The 13,163-nt window shown below is 36.3% G+C and overlaps 2 protein-coding genes across 4 annotated transcripts in view; one reads left to right on the top strand and one right to left on the bottom strand.

Moving 5' to 3' along the window:
• IDE (insulin degrading enzyme) overlaps positions 1 to 13,163 on the top strand; it is a 195,033-nt gene that overhangs the window by 43,942 nt on the left and 137,928 nt on the right. The window lies entirely within an intron of this gene.
• Positions 1 to 13,163, bottom strand: part of KIF11 (kinesin family member 11) — a 44,194-nt gene that overhangs the window by 24,263 nt on the left and 6,768 nt on the right. Inside the window, exons 3-10 of the mRNA XM_042909106.1 lie at positions 12,867 to 12,964; positions 12,691 to 12,769; positions 10,927 to 11,112; positions 10,687 to 10,811; positions 7,678 to 7,768; positions 6,248 to 6,490; positions 4,278 to 4,373; positions 2,575 to 2,663 (exon numbers count right to left, since the gene is read on the bottom strand). Of these exons, the coding sequence (XP_042765040.1) occupies positions 2,575 to 2,663; positions 4,278 to 4,373; positions 6,248 to 6,490; positions 7,678 to 7,768; positions 10,687 to 10,811; positions 10,927 to 11,112; positions 12,691 to 12,769; positions 12,867 to 12,964 (1,007 nt within the window). The remainder of the gene's footprint in view (positions 1 to 2,574; positions 2,664 to 4,277; positions 4,374 to 6,247; positions 6,491 to 7,677; positions 7,769 to 10,686; positions 10,812 to 10,926; positions 11,113 to 12,690; positions 12,770 to 12,866; positions 12,965 to 13,163) is intronic.

The following is a 13,163-nucleotide window of genomic DNA, read 5'->3' as shown; positions in this document are numbered from 1 at the left end:
GACATAGTGTTAAAAGATCCATTAAATAAAGCATTATCCTATTTTAAATGTTGGCTTCAGCTTTCATAATCCTCCTCTGACTTACAGTGTAGTAATTCCAAAAGCATTTTCAGAAGGAATATTGTTTCAGATTATGCCTCATGTTTATTGAGAGCAAATACTATCTTTTTAATCATGGGACTGACAAACTAAAAGTTTATTTATTATTTATAATTTTATAACTAAAGTTATTTCTTAATCTAAAATACATCAAAGTGATGGTCAACAGAAGGTAAGCAAATTAGACAGTCTATAATGTCCAGTGTTTGACCACTAACAGCAGAAGATCCTACATGAGCAAATCATGACAAAACCACTTATTCACTGGTTGCCTACTAAGCACCCATCTCTAGCATCCACGTTTCCTTTGGGAAAGGACCCTCTCTTGACTGTGCAGCACCCAAGCTGTGTGGAGGGAATGTGACTCCATTCCCAGATCCAAGGACTAAGCCTGACTGGCTCAAGACAATCGGGGAAATTCAACTCCTTTGACAGCTGTTGGTTCAGATATGGATACAACTCAGAACTAATCTAACCAATAAGTGATGTTCCTCCAGTTTTGATGGTTATAGGCCAGGTAGCCTGTCACCCACACAAGACCTGAATGAGAGCAGCAGCCGCTCTGCTGACCATCATCCTTGATGAAGAGCCAGGCTTAGGAGAAAGCCACCACTTAGGACAGGAGTGAGGACAGACAGAAAGGATCCTTGAGCTACTGGATTAAATAACCTTGAAGCTCATTCTACCCCTTGCTGTTTTAAGACAGTTTAAGCTGGGCTTTCTAACCAAAAGCACTGTGATGCCAACTTTAAAATATAAAAAGTGGTTACTGAATAAGAACTAATATGTAAAAAATACAAAGTGGTAGAAATAGAGACACCCATAAAGTAAACAATTGAAAAATAAAATACTATAGTATGTACAATAGAGAAGTATACCTGAAAACCAGATAAACAGGAAAAAAAAGAATAAAAAATAACAAGTTTAAGAACTAAGTGTAAATTTGCAAAAGATTTTTGGAAAAATGTTTTGCCAAGTAGGTATAGGATATGAAAGAACCAAATATGGGGCATCTGGGTGGCTCAGTCAGTTAAGCATCCGACTTCGGCTCAGGTCATGATCTCATGGCTCATGAATACAAGCTCTGCATCAGGGTCTGTGCTGACAGCTCAAAGCATAGAGCCTGCTTTGGATTCTGTGTCTCCCTCTCTCTTTGCTCCTCCATGGCTCATGCACGTACGCTCTCTCTCAACAAATAAACATTAAAAAAATGTTTTTTAATTAAAAATTAAAAATAAAAAAAGAACTACACAAAACTAAGGTAACATAGAAAGAATAAAAGAATACCGTTTAATAGCCTGTGATATCCATACAATGCAAATTTGAGTATTCGTAATGTATGAGCCAATCAAGAAGACATAGTGCATTATGACAACTAAGAATACTATGGAAGAAAATGAGTTTAATTAAATGATTTATATGCTATCACAATGATCACATAATGTAACCATACATGTATTACGTGAAAAAAAAAGTTGTGTAAAAGATTATACCAAGATGCTTTGCATTATTATCAATTAGCCCTAAATACCTTTTATCATTAATTTTTGAAAAATGCCCTGTGAGAGGCACCTGGGTGGCTCAGTTGGTTAATCGTCCAACTTCTGCTCAAGTCATGATCTTGTGGTTCACAAACTCGAGCCCCACGTCAGGCTCTGAGCTGACAGCTCACAGCCTGGAGCCTGCTTCAGATTCTGTGTCTCCCTCTCTCTATCCCCTCCCCTGCTTGTTTCTCTCTCTCTCTCTCTCTCTCTCAAATAAATAAACATTAAAAAAAGCTTTAAAAAAAACAATGCCCTGTGAAAATCACCCTCCTTAACACCTTCAAGGATATAAGCTATCAGGAATTTTCAACTTAAAATTCTTAGCATCCCACTTGCCTTCTGCTCCTTGTTTAACCTGTTGTTGTTATTGTTTCCAAATAAAGTTTCAGTAGATTTCCTTTGAACTATTCCAGGGCTTTAAAAACTGAACAGATTAGTGGTTGCCAGAGGTTAGGGACTACTGGGGAAAAAAGATGGGTACGACTACAAAGAGGCAGCAAGAGGGAGATCTTTATAATGGTGGGATACGCCGTATCTTAATTGTAGAACTACATGAATCCACAAGTGAGACAAGATGGCATTGAATTAAACACGTACTTTGCACCAATGTCAATTTCCCAGTTTTGACATTTTACTAAAGTTAAGCAAGAGGTACTGAATGGGGGAAACGCAGTGAAAAATATATGGGACCTCTCTGTATTTTTCTTACCACTTCATGTGAATCTATAATTATTTAAAAATTAAAGTTACATAAAAAATGTTTAAACTTATCTGGTAACTACTTGTTAATGTCAATAGAAAAAGAAGCATTTACAGGAGGCACTAGATTTAAAGATTTTAGTTAACGTCCCATAAGTGAATTTTACTTCAAACACATTGTTACCAGAAAATTATTACTCTTGGAAATTAATTTCTATAGCCAAGGCCTTACCTAAAATTTTCTTCAGAAATGTATACCCCATTTTTCTCACGGGCTGCAGCAAGATCTCGTTTCAGACGCTCTATCTCTTCCGTATATTCCTACACAAGAAGAATGTTGTAGGTGTCAATTTAGCATATAACTCTTTTCTCATTCAGTTTGGGGAGGATATATATATGTGTATTTCATGTTTTATTTATATATATACAAATAAAACATGAAATTAGCCCTTTTATGTTCCTTTTTAAATGTTTATTTATTATTTATTCTTTCTGTATTATTTCTCTCAATTATCTCAATAAAAACTTCAATAAAAAAAAAAAAAAAAAAAACCACTACTGGATCGCTTGGGTGGCTCAATTAAGTGTCCAGCTCTTGATTTTGGTCATGATCTCACCATTTGGGAATTCGAGCCCCTAGGTGGGGCTCTGCAGTGACAGCACAGAGCCTGCTTGGGATTCTCTTTCTCCGCCCCTTTCCCCCTCAAAAATAAAGAAGTAAACTTAAAAATAATAAACAAATACATACGTACATACTACCAGGAAAAGGAACACAAGCCAAAGTGGGAGGAAATATTTAAAAATCATCTCAAAAAGGGCTTGTATCTAAAAGATATGAACTACTCTTTACCACTTAATGAGAAGAACACCAACTAAAAATTGGGCAAAGAATATGGATAGACTTTTCATAAAAAAAGATATACAAATGGATAATAAAGTTGTGAAAAGATACTCATTATCATTATTCATTAGGGAAATGCTAATCAAAACCACACTGAGGTACAATTATACAGTTATTAGAATGGCTAACATTAAGAAGATGGACTATAACAAAGTGTTGGAGAGGATGTGGAGAAACTGCAACCCTCATAGATTGGCTGCTGGGGATATTGAAAGTGGTACAGCCACTTTGGAAAACAGTTTCTTGAAGAGTTAAAAATAAATTTACTGTGCAACACAGAAATTAAACTGCTAGGTATCTACTTAAGAGGACTGAAAACACATCAACACAAAGACTTGTACACTAACGTTCATAGCAGCATTACTGGAAATAATCCAAATGTCCACTGGCTGGTGAATGGATAAACAAAATGTGTTGTTATCCACTTAATGGAATGCTATTCAGCAGTAGAAAGACTCTACTGACACACGCTACAACACAGATAAAGCCCAAATGTTATGGCAAGTGAAAGAAGCCAGATACAAAAGACCAAATATTGTATGATTCCATTTAGAAAAATGTCTGGAAAGAGCAAATCTATAGACAAAAAGTAGATCAGTGGTTGACTGTTTGCAAAGGGGCAAAGGGGAACTTTATAGTGATAGAAATTTCCTAAAACTAGATTGTAGTGATGTTGCACAACTCTATAAATGTACTAAAAATCACTGAATTGTAGGCTTACAATGGAGGAGTACTATGGAAATTATACCCTAATATCTGGTAATTATATCACATTAATGTATGGTGATTATACCCTAAAGCTATAAATAAATAAATTTCATAAATGTACATAATTGCAAATTTTGCTGACTTGATAGAGGTGGAAAAGTCAATATATTAGCATTAGAAAAAACATATTAGGTAGTTCATTAAAATCATTAGATGAAAAGCCTTACCATAGGCAATTTAACAAATCTTTTAACAATCATCTATTTCAAGTCCTTATTTTCACATTTGCCAAATAAGATTACTTACTCCACAAAAATCACAATTACCTTAATAAGAGCTCTTTTGGTGAGTTTCTGGTTAACTTCAGGCTTATTTAGTATGTTCTTTGCTCTATGAGCATATTCCAATGTACTCAGAGTTTCCTGTGAAGAAAAGAAAGTACCAACTACTAAAGATATTATGAGAATAATGTAGTTCTGTTATCTAAAATGTACTATAAAATAACTTACAAGAAATAATTTATGGGTATATCTAATCTAAACATCTATCCACTAGAACCACTATACCCAATCTTTACAAAGAAGTTGTTCAAAACACCCTTTTTCCCCTTTTTTCCAATTTTCAGGGTCTTCAACTTTAAAATAATTTGACCTAATAATTTTTTTAATTTTTTTTTAATGTTTATTTATTTTTGAGAGAGACAGAGTGTGAGCAGGAGAGGGACAGAGAGAGAGGGAGACACAGAATCTGAAGCAGGTTCCAGGCTTTGAGCTGTCAGCACAGAACCCAATGCGGGGCTTGAACTCACAAACTGTGAGATCATGACCTGAGCTGAAGTTGGAAGCTTAACTGACAGAGCCACCCAGGCACCCCTGACCTATTCATTTTTTATGTTAGTTTTCACACTCAATGAATTCCATCATCTGATGAATAAACAAAATGTCCTATATCCATACAATGGAATATTACTCATCTACAAAAAGGAATGAAGCATTGATACATGCTACCAACATGGATGAACACTGAAAACATTATGCTAAGTATAAGAAGCCAGTCACAAAAGAAAACTTATTGCAGGATTCCTAAATGGAATGAAATGTCCAGACTAGGCAAATCTATAGATTAAAAAAGGTTAGTACTGAGGTAGGGCTGGGAGTGAGAGCAAATGGGAAGTGATTACTAATGGATTACAAATGGATTTCTTTCTGGGGTAATAAAAATGTTCTAAAATTGGAATGTGGTGATGACTGCAGGGTTCCATAAACATATTAAAGTCACTGAACTATATACTTTTAATGAGTGAATTGTATGGTATGTGAATTTTATCTCAGTAAAGAGGTTTATTTTTAAATGAAAAGGGAGGGGCACCTGGGTGGCTCAGTCAGTTGAGTGTCTGACTTCCGCTCAGGTCATGATCTCACAGTTTGTGGGTTCAAGCACTGCATCGGGCTCTCTGCCATCATCGCAGAGCCTGCTTCAGATCCTCTGTCTCCTCTCTCTGTGCCCTCTTTCTCAAAAGTAAATCAATATTAAGATAAATAAATAAAAAATAAATAAAATGAAAGGGGAGTTAGAGACCTCTAAAAGCTTTTCTAACTCCATTCAAAGGAAGTGGCCACAATATAAAATAAAAGATTTCACCATCTTTGTTGCTTCTCTTGGTTTTACCACCTATTCCCACACATCCAACCCCATCTTTGCTGCCCTCTTAAGTAGCTTCTACAACACTAGCATTCACTTAACACACTTTTAAGTCCTCAGTTCAATCTCCATATCCCATATAACCCATCTACTGCTAATGACCATAGCAATTTCTTTGAAGACTGTGTGAGAAAAGCCATTAAGTAATTGTTTTCTTTTTTAAGATTAAAAACTCTGCCAGGAGGGGCACCTGGGTGGCTCAGTCAGTTAAGTGTCTGACTTTGGCTTAGGTCATGATCTCGCAGTTCGTGAGTTTGAGCCCTGTATTGGGCTCTGTGCTGACAGTTCAGAGCCTAGAGCCTGCTTCAGATTGTGTGTCTCCCTTTCTCTCTGCCCCTCCCCTCCGTGTGATCTCTCTATCTCTCAAAAATAAATAAACATAAAAAAAAAAAAATTAAAAAGAAAAGAAACTATGCCAGAAAAGAGGAAGACAGTTTTTTCAGTGGCATCCTCCTCTATGTGCACGTGTGTGATACCCAGATTCTTTTTACTCTCGCATAGAATGAATGAAGCCAATTAATGAACTTTTAAACTATGTGATAGCTAAATAAGAATTACACTTACTACACTTACAGATACCTTTCAAAGGGCTTACCTCAAGATTGAGGGATGCAGGAGAAATCGTTGCAATTATAGATGTTCTTGTACGCCCCCCAAGGGAATCCTGGAGGATTCTAGTTAATTTAGATTCTCGATAAGGAACATGAGGTGTTCTTTCTACAAGAGCAGTAATAACCCTTCCCAAAGTCAACAGGGACTGATTGATATTTCCAGCTTCCCGAGCTCTCTTGTCAACTGCTCCAGAACGGCCAATGTTCTCACTTCCCGCAAGATCAACCTTGAATTTCAAAAATAAAAGTAAGTTGTCAGTTCCACTGGATTTGGACACAAAGACTTTCATTCTTATATATATTAAATAGCCAACAAAATAATTTTTCTATAATTAACAACCCACTACAAAACTAATAACCTGGTGACTACAAATATATTATCTAGAAATATAAAATTTCAAGCTGCTCTATGAGGTAGTCAAAAATGAAACAGTTGAAAAAAACTACCATATGATCCAGCAATGCCATTACTATGTATATTATCCAAAGGAAATGAAATCAGTATCTCAAAGAGATATCTGCACTCCCATGTTCAATGCATTATTCACAATAGTCAAGATAGGAAAATAATCAGCGTTCATTGATGAATGAATAGAGAAGATATGGTGTACATATATATACACACACACAATGGAATATATTATTCAGTCATGAGAAAGACTGTGCAACATGTGCAACATGTGCAACAACATGGATTAACCTAGAGAACATAATACAAAGTGAAATAAGCCAGGGAAGGACAAAGACTGCATGATCGTATTTATATGTAGAATCCGGGAGAAAAAAAAGAAAGTTCACTGAAACAGAGAGTAGAATGATGGTTACCAGAGCAGGAAAGTGGGGGAGAAGGAGATGCTGGTCAAAGGGTACAAGCCTTAAGTCATAAGATGAATTCAAGTTCTGGGGATATGATGTACACTACGATCACTACAGTTAATAACACTATACTGGGGCACCTGGGTGGCTCAGTCAATTAGGCATCCGACTTTGGCTAACGTCATGATCTCCCAGTTCTTGAGTTCGAGCCCCACATTAGGCTCTGTGCAGACAGCTCAGAGCCTGGAGCCTGCTTTGGATTCTGTGTCTCCCTCTCTCTCTGCCCTCCCCCACTTGCACTCCCTCTCTCTCAAAAATAAATAAACATTAAAATACAATTTAAATATAATAATACTATATTGAAATTTACTAAGAGAGTAGACCTAAGCATTCTCACCACCAAAAAAAAAAAAAGTATGTGAGGTGAAGGATATGATAATTAACCTGATTATGGTAATCATTTCACAAAGCATACATATATCAAATCATCACATTGTATACTTAAATATATAATCTTATTTGTCAACTATTCCTCAACAAAGCTGGAGAAAAAAAAAGAAAAGAAAGAAACAGCAGTGGTATTAAGGTAGATGCTTACCAAGTTCAACTTTCCAATTTTAACAAGCTCCTCTCCATCAATTGTAGTTTCTTTCATATGTATTGTAACAGAGAAAACTGAGTGGGAACGACTAGAAAACAAGATCAGGTTGCCCAATCATTATAATGTAAAATATTATTTGCTTTCTATAAAATACTGAAAACAGCAAAGAAAGACCAAAATCCACAAGATAGAGAAAGATAGTATCAGACAGGAGACATTAATAAGGTTTTGGAAGATGGAGGGGAGATAAAACAATGCTTAGGTTTTTGCCTTCTTGTACCTGCTGTCTGCAAAGGAGACGCCAATAAGAGACTACTTGTAAACACCCTAATAGACTCGGGAACTAGAATCCTCAGACCTCTAAAAGCTGGATATGGAGTAGGATTGAGATATTTGCCTGGGACGTCAGAGGAAAAGGCTTGCAATTAATCTTCCTATTTATAAGAACCTCTTGAAATATGTCATTACCATAAATTCAAACACCACCACACAAGCCATAGATTACTTGCTTTAAATTACTTGCCTGTTGTAAAAATACATTGTTCTGCTTTGAGACTGCCATCAGAAATGGTTAACACCCTCTCTTGAGAAGCAGAAATGGTAAATAGCAGTGATTACCAAAACACTACAAGATAATCATCAGACCATAAACTGTTCCAATGTCTATCTTATGCTGTGTACTCACATTCAGCTTATATCTGAAGGATACAAAAGTTATATAGACAACCTAGACATCTTTCCTTCTTGTATCAATGCCACTTGGTGAACATCATTATGTTTGTTTATGTCACTGATGGGTGGTAGGGAATATGGTAATTTTCAATTTTCTTATTTGTACTTTGCATGCTACTCGGAAAATTTTTAAGTATCATATTTTATTATTTAAAATTACAGAAAAGGGGAAGGACATGGAAAAAATATAAGCAAACTATAGATCTGAATTACAATATACATTTCACATTTTTCTACTATTATTTACCCATTCCTAATCCAAGAGTATGGAATTAATGCAATTAAGCATAGAAGTCAACTCTGATTCTAGATAACTGAATTGTTTTCCTTCACTTTACCACATACATTCATAAAGAAATTTTTACTTTAGGGGCGCCTGGGTGGCTCAGTCGGTTGGGCGGCCGACTTCGGCTCAGGTCATGATCTTGCGGTCCGTGAGTTCGAGCCCCGCATCCGGCTCTGTGCTGACAGCTCAGAGCCTGGAGCCTGTTTCAGATTCTGTGTCTCCCTCTCTCTGACCCTCCCCCGTTCATGCTCTGTCTCTGTCTCAAAAATAAATATGTTAAAAAAAAAAAATTTTTTTTAAAAGAAATTTTTACTCCAGTCTACATACATAAAAAGGAGTCCTAAATTACACAAATTTATGAAAAATAGGAATTTATATCAAAGAAAGGTATTTAGAGAAAAGAAATATTACCTAGTCTTAAACTCATTCCTCTAAATTCTATATAATTTTTTTAAATGGAAAGTTGTTATAGGAAAACTTAATTAAAATTATAAAATCAGGGACACCTGGCTGGCTCAGTCAGTAGAGCATGCGACTCTTGATCTCGGGGCTGTAAATTCGAGCCCCATGTGTGGTAGAGATTACTTAAACATTTTTTTTTCTTTTTTTTTTGAGAGAGTTCAGTTGCGAGGAGGGCTGAAACTCGAACCATGAGATCGTGACCTGAGCCAAAGACAAAAACTCAACCAACTGCGCCACCCAGGCGCCCCTAATAAGTACATTTTTTTAAGAGTTGTAGAAATTTCTAATTACAAGGGAGCAAAGAAATAAGAGATCTAGTTTTTTGGGTTTTTTTTAAGTTTTATTTATTTAATCTTTATACCCAACGTGGGGCTCGAACTCATGACTCTAAGATCAAGCACAGCACATTCTCCTGACTAAGCCAGCCAAGTGCCCTGAGATCTAGTTCTAATAATCATTTTGTAGGTCAGGGAAAGTGATAGATAAGTTCACTTATTTACCTGAAGTCACATGTTTGGTTAACTGCAGAACTAGACCTAAACACAAATATCTAACTTCCAATCCATAGCTCCTGTAATTACACTCTGATGCTTCCTTCAAAGACCAGCAGAAAAAGAAATCACCTGACTCAGTAAACTGCTTTTCTAGAATTTGGGATTTATCCTATAAGGGGTGCTATCAATATGCCCCTTTGTACCCCAGAAAGCCAGCGTTAGTGATCATATATTCCTACATTAAAATGAAGTCATCTGAAAAAAGTTTAAATCATGTTGCACAATCTAAATATATATAATTTTTATCAATCATACTGCAATAAAGCTGGGGAAAAATTAAATGAAATTATCTTTCTTCTAATCCTTATTTAAACCAAGTGCTTTCATGGGGCACTTGGGTGGCTCAGCTGGGTAAGCGTCCAACTTCAACTCAGGTCATGAGCTCATGGTTTGTGAGTTCAAGCCCCATGTCAGGCTCTGTTCTGACAGCTCAGAGAGAGCCTGGAGCCTGCTTCAGACTCTGTGTCTCCCTCTCTCTCTGCCCCTCCCCTGGCTTATGCTCTTTCTCTCTCTCTCAAGAATAAAGAAACATTCAAAAATCACAAACAAACAAACAACAACAAAAAAAACAGGTGCTTTCAAACTTTGTTCTAGGTATCCATTGGGGCCCCAGAAAAGTGCTCAGGGAAAACCTTCATGAGGCTAAGGAGGTAAGCCTCTAAGCATCCCACCCCCACATCAACTACAGCAGCCACATTATCAGCAGTTAATCAAGGCTTCCATGTACGATTTCATTCGAGAAAAAATAATCTAAAAAGTTTAAAACTTCTGCTCTAATATCAACTTCTCTTTGTTCTCCTTTCAACATTCTTCCAATACTGGTGTTCCCCTATAAATCTCAAGTCAACTACTAAAGCATGAAATCTAGCATATAATCTAGCTGTGTGACTCACATACCATGACTCACCCCAATTTGACTTCCCCCGTGAAAAAGAAAACGGAGCAGTGGGGAGAAGACAATGGTTTTCTTACCTAGAGTATGCATTCATCAAAGTTGCTGCAGTTGTCCTTTTTGCTGCCCCCTTCTCCAAAATTTGATAGACTTCATCCTTGTTGTGCACTGTAATTTCTTCTAAACCTTTGATTATCACCCCCCTCTGACCAAAAATGAAAAGAGCATCCATCAGATTGGTAAAATATATATATATTCTGGCTTCTCAAAGCATCACACATTAAAATCTGGATACATTCCATTCTCAAAGACTGAGTTACCTTGTTACGGGGATCATCAAACATCTGCAGTCTCTCAGAAACATCAGAAGATGGATTAAGGAGATCAAAAAGTTCTTCATTATAGATTTCCAACAGAGACACTTTGACTGAAAATTCAGTACCATTATCAGTAAGTTTCTCAAAAATTTGATGCAGAGTACGTGGAATTATGCCAGCCAAGGGATCCTGAAACCATAATATTAATAAGGATTAAAATAAGGGAAGAATGCCATCCATTTACTATGGCGGTTAAAACACATATGGTAAGGGCCTCCTTCATGATATATTTGAACACAAATATGCTAAAACCAGTTTATTTATTTATATTTTTATGTCAATCCCTTTTCATCAAACCTTATTATAAATTGTATAAATTGTTCATTAGTTGTATAATCTAAATTCCACTAAAACAAGTTTAAAAAAGAAACGAACTGAGTATTAGAGAAGCAAAGTCATTTATAAGAATTTATTCAACAGTAGCTATTCTTCTTCATACCTTCCACAAATCTGTCCTACCTATCAGCCACTTCATGCCATAGAAACCAACCAAACTAAGCTACTTATAAAACCAAGTTTAGTAATTCTAACTTTTCTCATGAGAACATAATACTACCATCTTAACAGAAAAGTGGCCCGTGTAACAGTGTATTCCCTAACTCTAACATAAACACGTTTTTAAAATATTTAAGCATCTTTTATAAAACTATTATGAATCTCTAAATTTTGAAACTGTACTTTAAGCCTATTCCTTATTTCCTATGGTTACAATTCCATAACTTCATTATCCATGCTCCAAGTTAATGCCTCAACAGTGTAACCACTAGAAAAAAGGATCAACCTAAATGTTAGTAATTTGGAAACTTAACTTAGTCATTAAACGCACTTAAACAAGGGCGCCTGGGTGGTTTAGTCGGTTAAGCATCCAACTTCAGCTTAGGTCATGGTCTCACAGTTTGTGAGCTCAAGGCCCATGTTGGGTTCTCTGCTGTCAGCATGGAGCCTGCTTTGGATCCTCTGTCCCTCTCTACCTCTGCCCCTTCCCTGCTCTCTCGCTCTCTCTCAAAAATAAGTAAACATTAAAAAAAACCTCACTTAAACACACTTGATGGATATCTTTGTGAAATGTACTATGTGCTTTTTACAGTATCCAAGAATACAGTGATCTTAATTTCTTGAACACTCAAGGTCATCATTGTTAAAGTACCATGCTGCCCCGTGCTATGCTATCTTGATGAGACTCATTCCCACACTGCAAAGTCTTCCCTTGCAAGCCCTACTCACATGCCGCTTTTCCACAATATTCTTTATTTAAAAAAAAATTTTCTTTAATGTTTATTTAGTTTTGAGAGAGAGACACAACACGAGCAGGGGAAGGGCAGAGAGGGAGTCACAGAATCCAAAGCAGGATCCAGGCTTTGAGCTGTCAGCACAGAGCCTGATGCAGGGCTTGAACTCACAAGCTGTGAGATGATGACCCAAGCTGAAGTTGGATGCTCAACCAACTGAGCCACCCAGGCGCCCCTCCACAATATTCTGCTCCAACTATTCTGTCTTGTCACTTAACTGTGCCATATGTATTGATTCTTTCTCTCCCAATGAGACTATGTTTCTTAAATAAGAACCATACCATATAGTTTATCCTACATTCATGTTTGACATCGTACGCTGATCTTCTCTATTTCAAGAAAGAGGTCTTCAATCATGTTATATTAAGTTATATTTCAGCCATTTTAGAGATAGAAACCTGGTATAAACAGTAAATACCTCCTCCCAAGTGTACTCTTCATTAGGTGACCTCTCACCTTCCATTGTAAAGGTTTTTCCAGTGCCAGTTTGGCCGTATCTGTCAAAAATTTTAAAAGTGTTAAAAAAAAAAACACAAAAAACAAATACATGCATCTAAACTTTTTCATCAATTTGAAAAATAGTGTTTCACTCACGCAAAAATAGTGCAATTGTAACCCATAATAACTTCATCCAGAATTGGACAAACAACACTTCGGTAAACATCAATTTGTTTAGTAGACGCTCCAAAAACCTATCCCAAAAAAAAAAAAAAAAAAAAAAAAATCAGAGCAATCTTCAGGGAAAAAAATATGTCAAAATTACTCACTTTAAGAATTTTGTTTTTAATAGATTAACTCATTCAGCCCACTAGAAACCATTTGACAGCTCAAAGAGTAACTGAAACTTGGAATTGACACTAGAACCGAGAGGAAATAGTATACGAGGATAAT

The sequence above is a fragment of the Panthera leo genome, chromosome D2, assembly GCF_018350215.1.
Source record: "Panthera leo isolate Ple1 chromosome D2, P.leo_Ple1_pat1.1, whole genome shotgun sequence".
In the NCBI taxonomy this organism is placed as follows: Eukaryota; Metazoa; Chordata; class Mammalia; order Carnivora; family Felidae; genus Panthera; species Panthera leo.
This window is presented reverse-complemented; position numbering and strand designations above follow the sequence as displayed.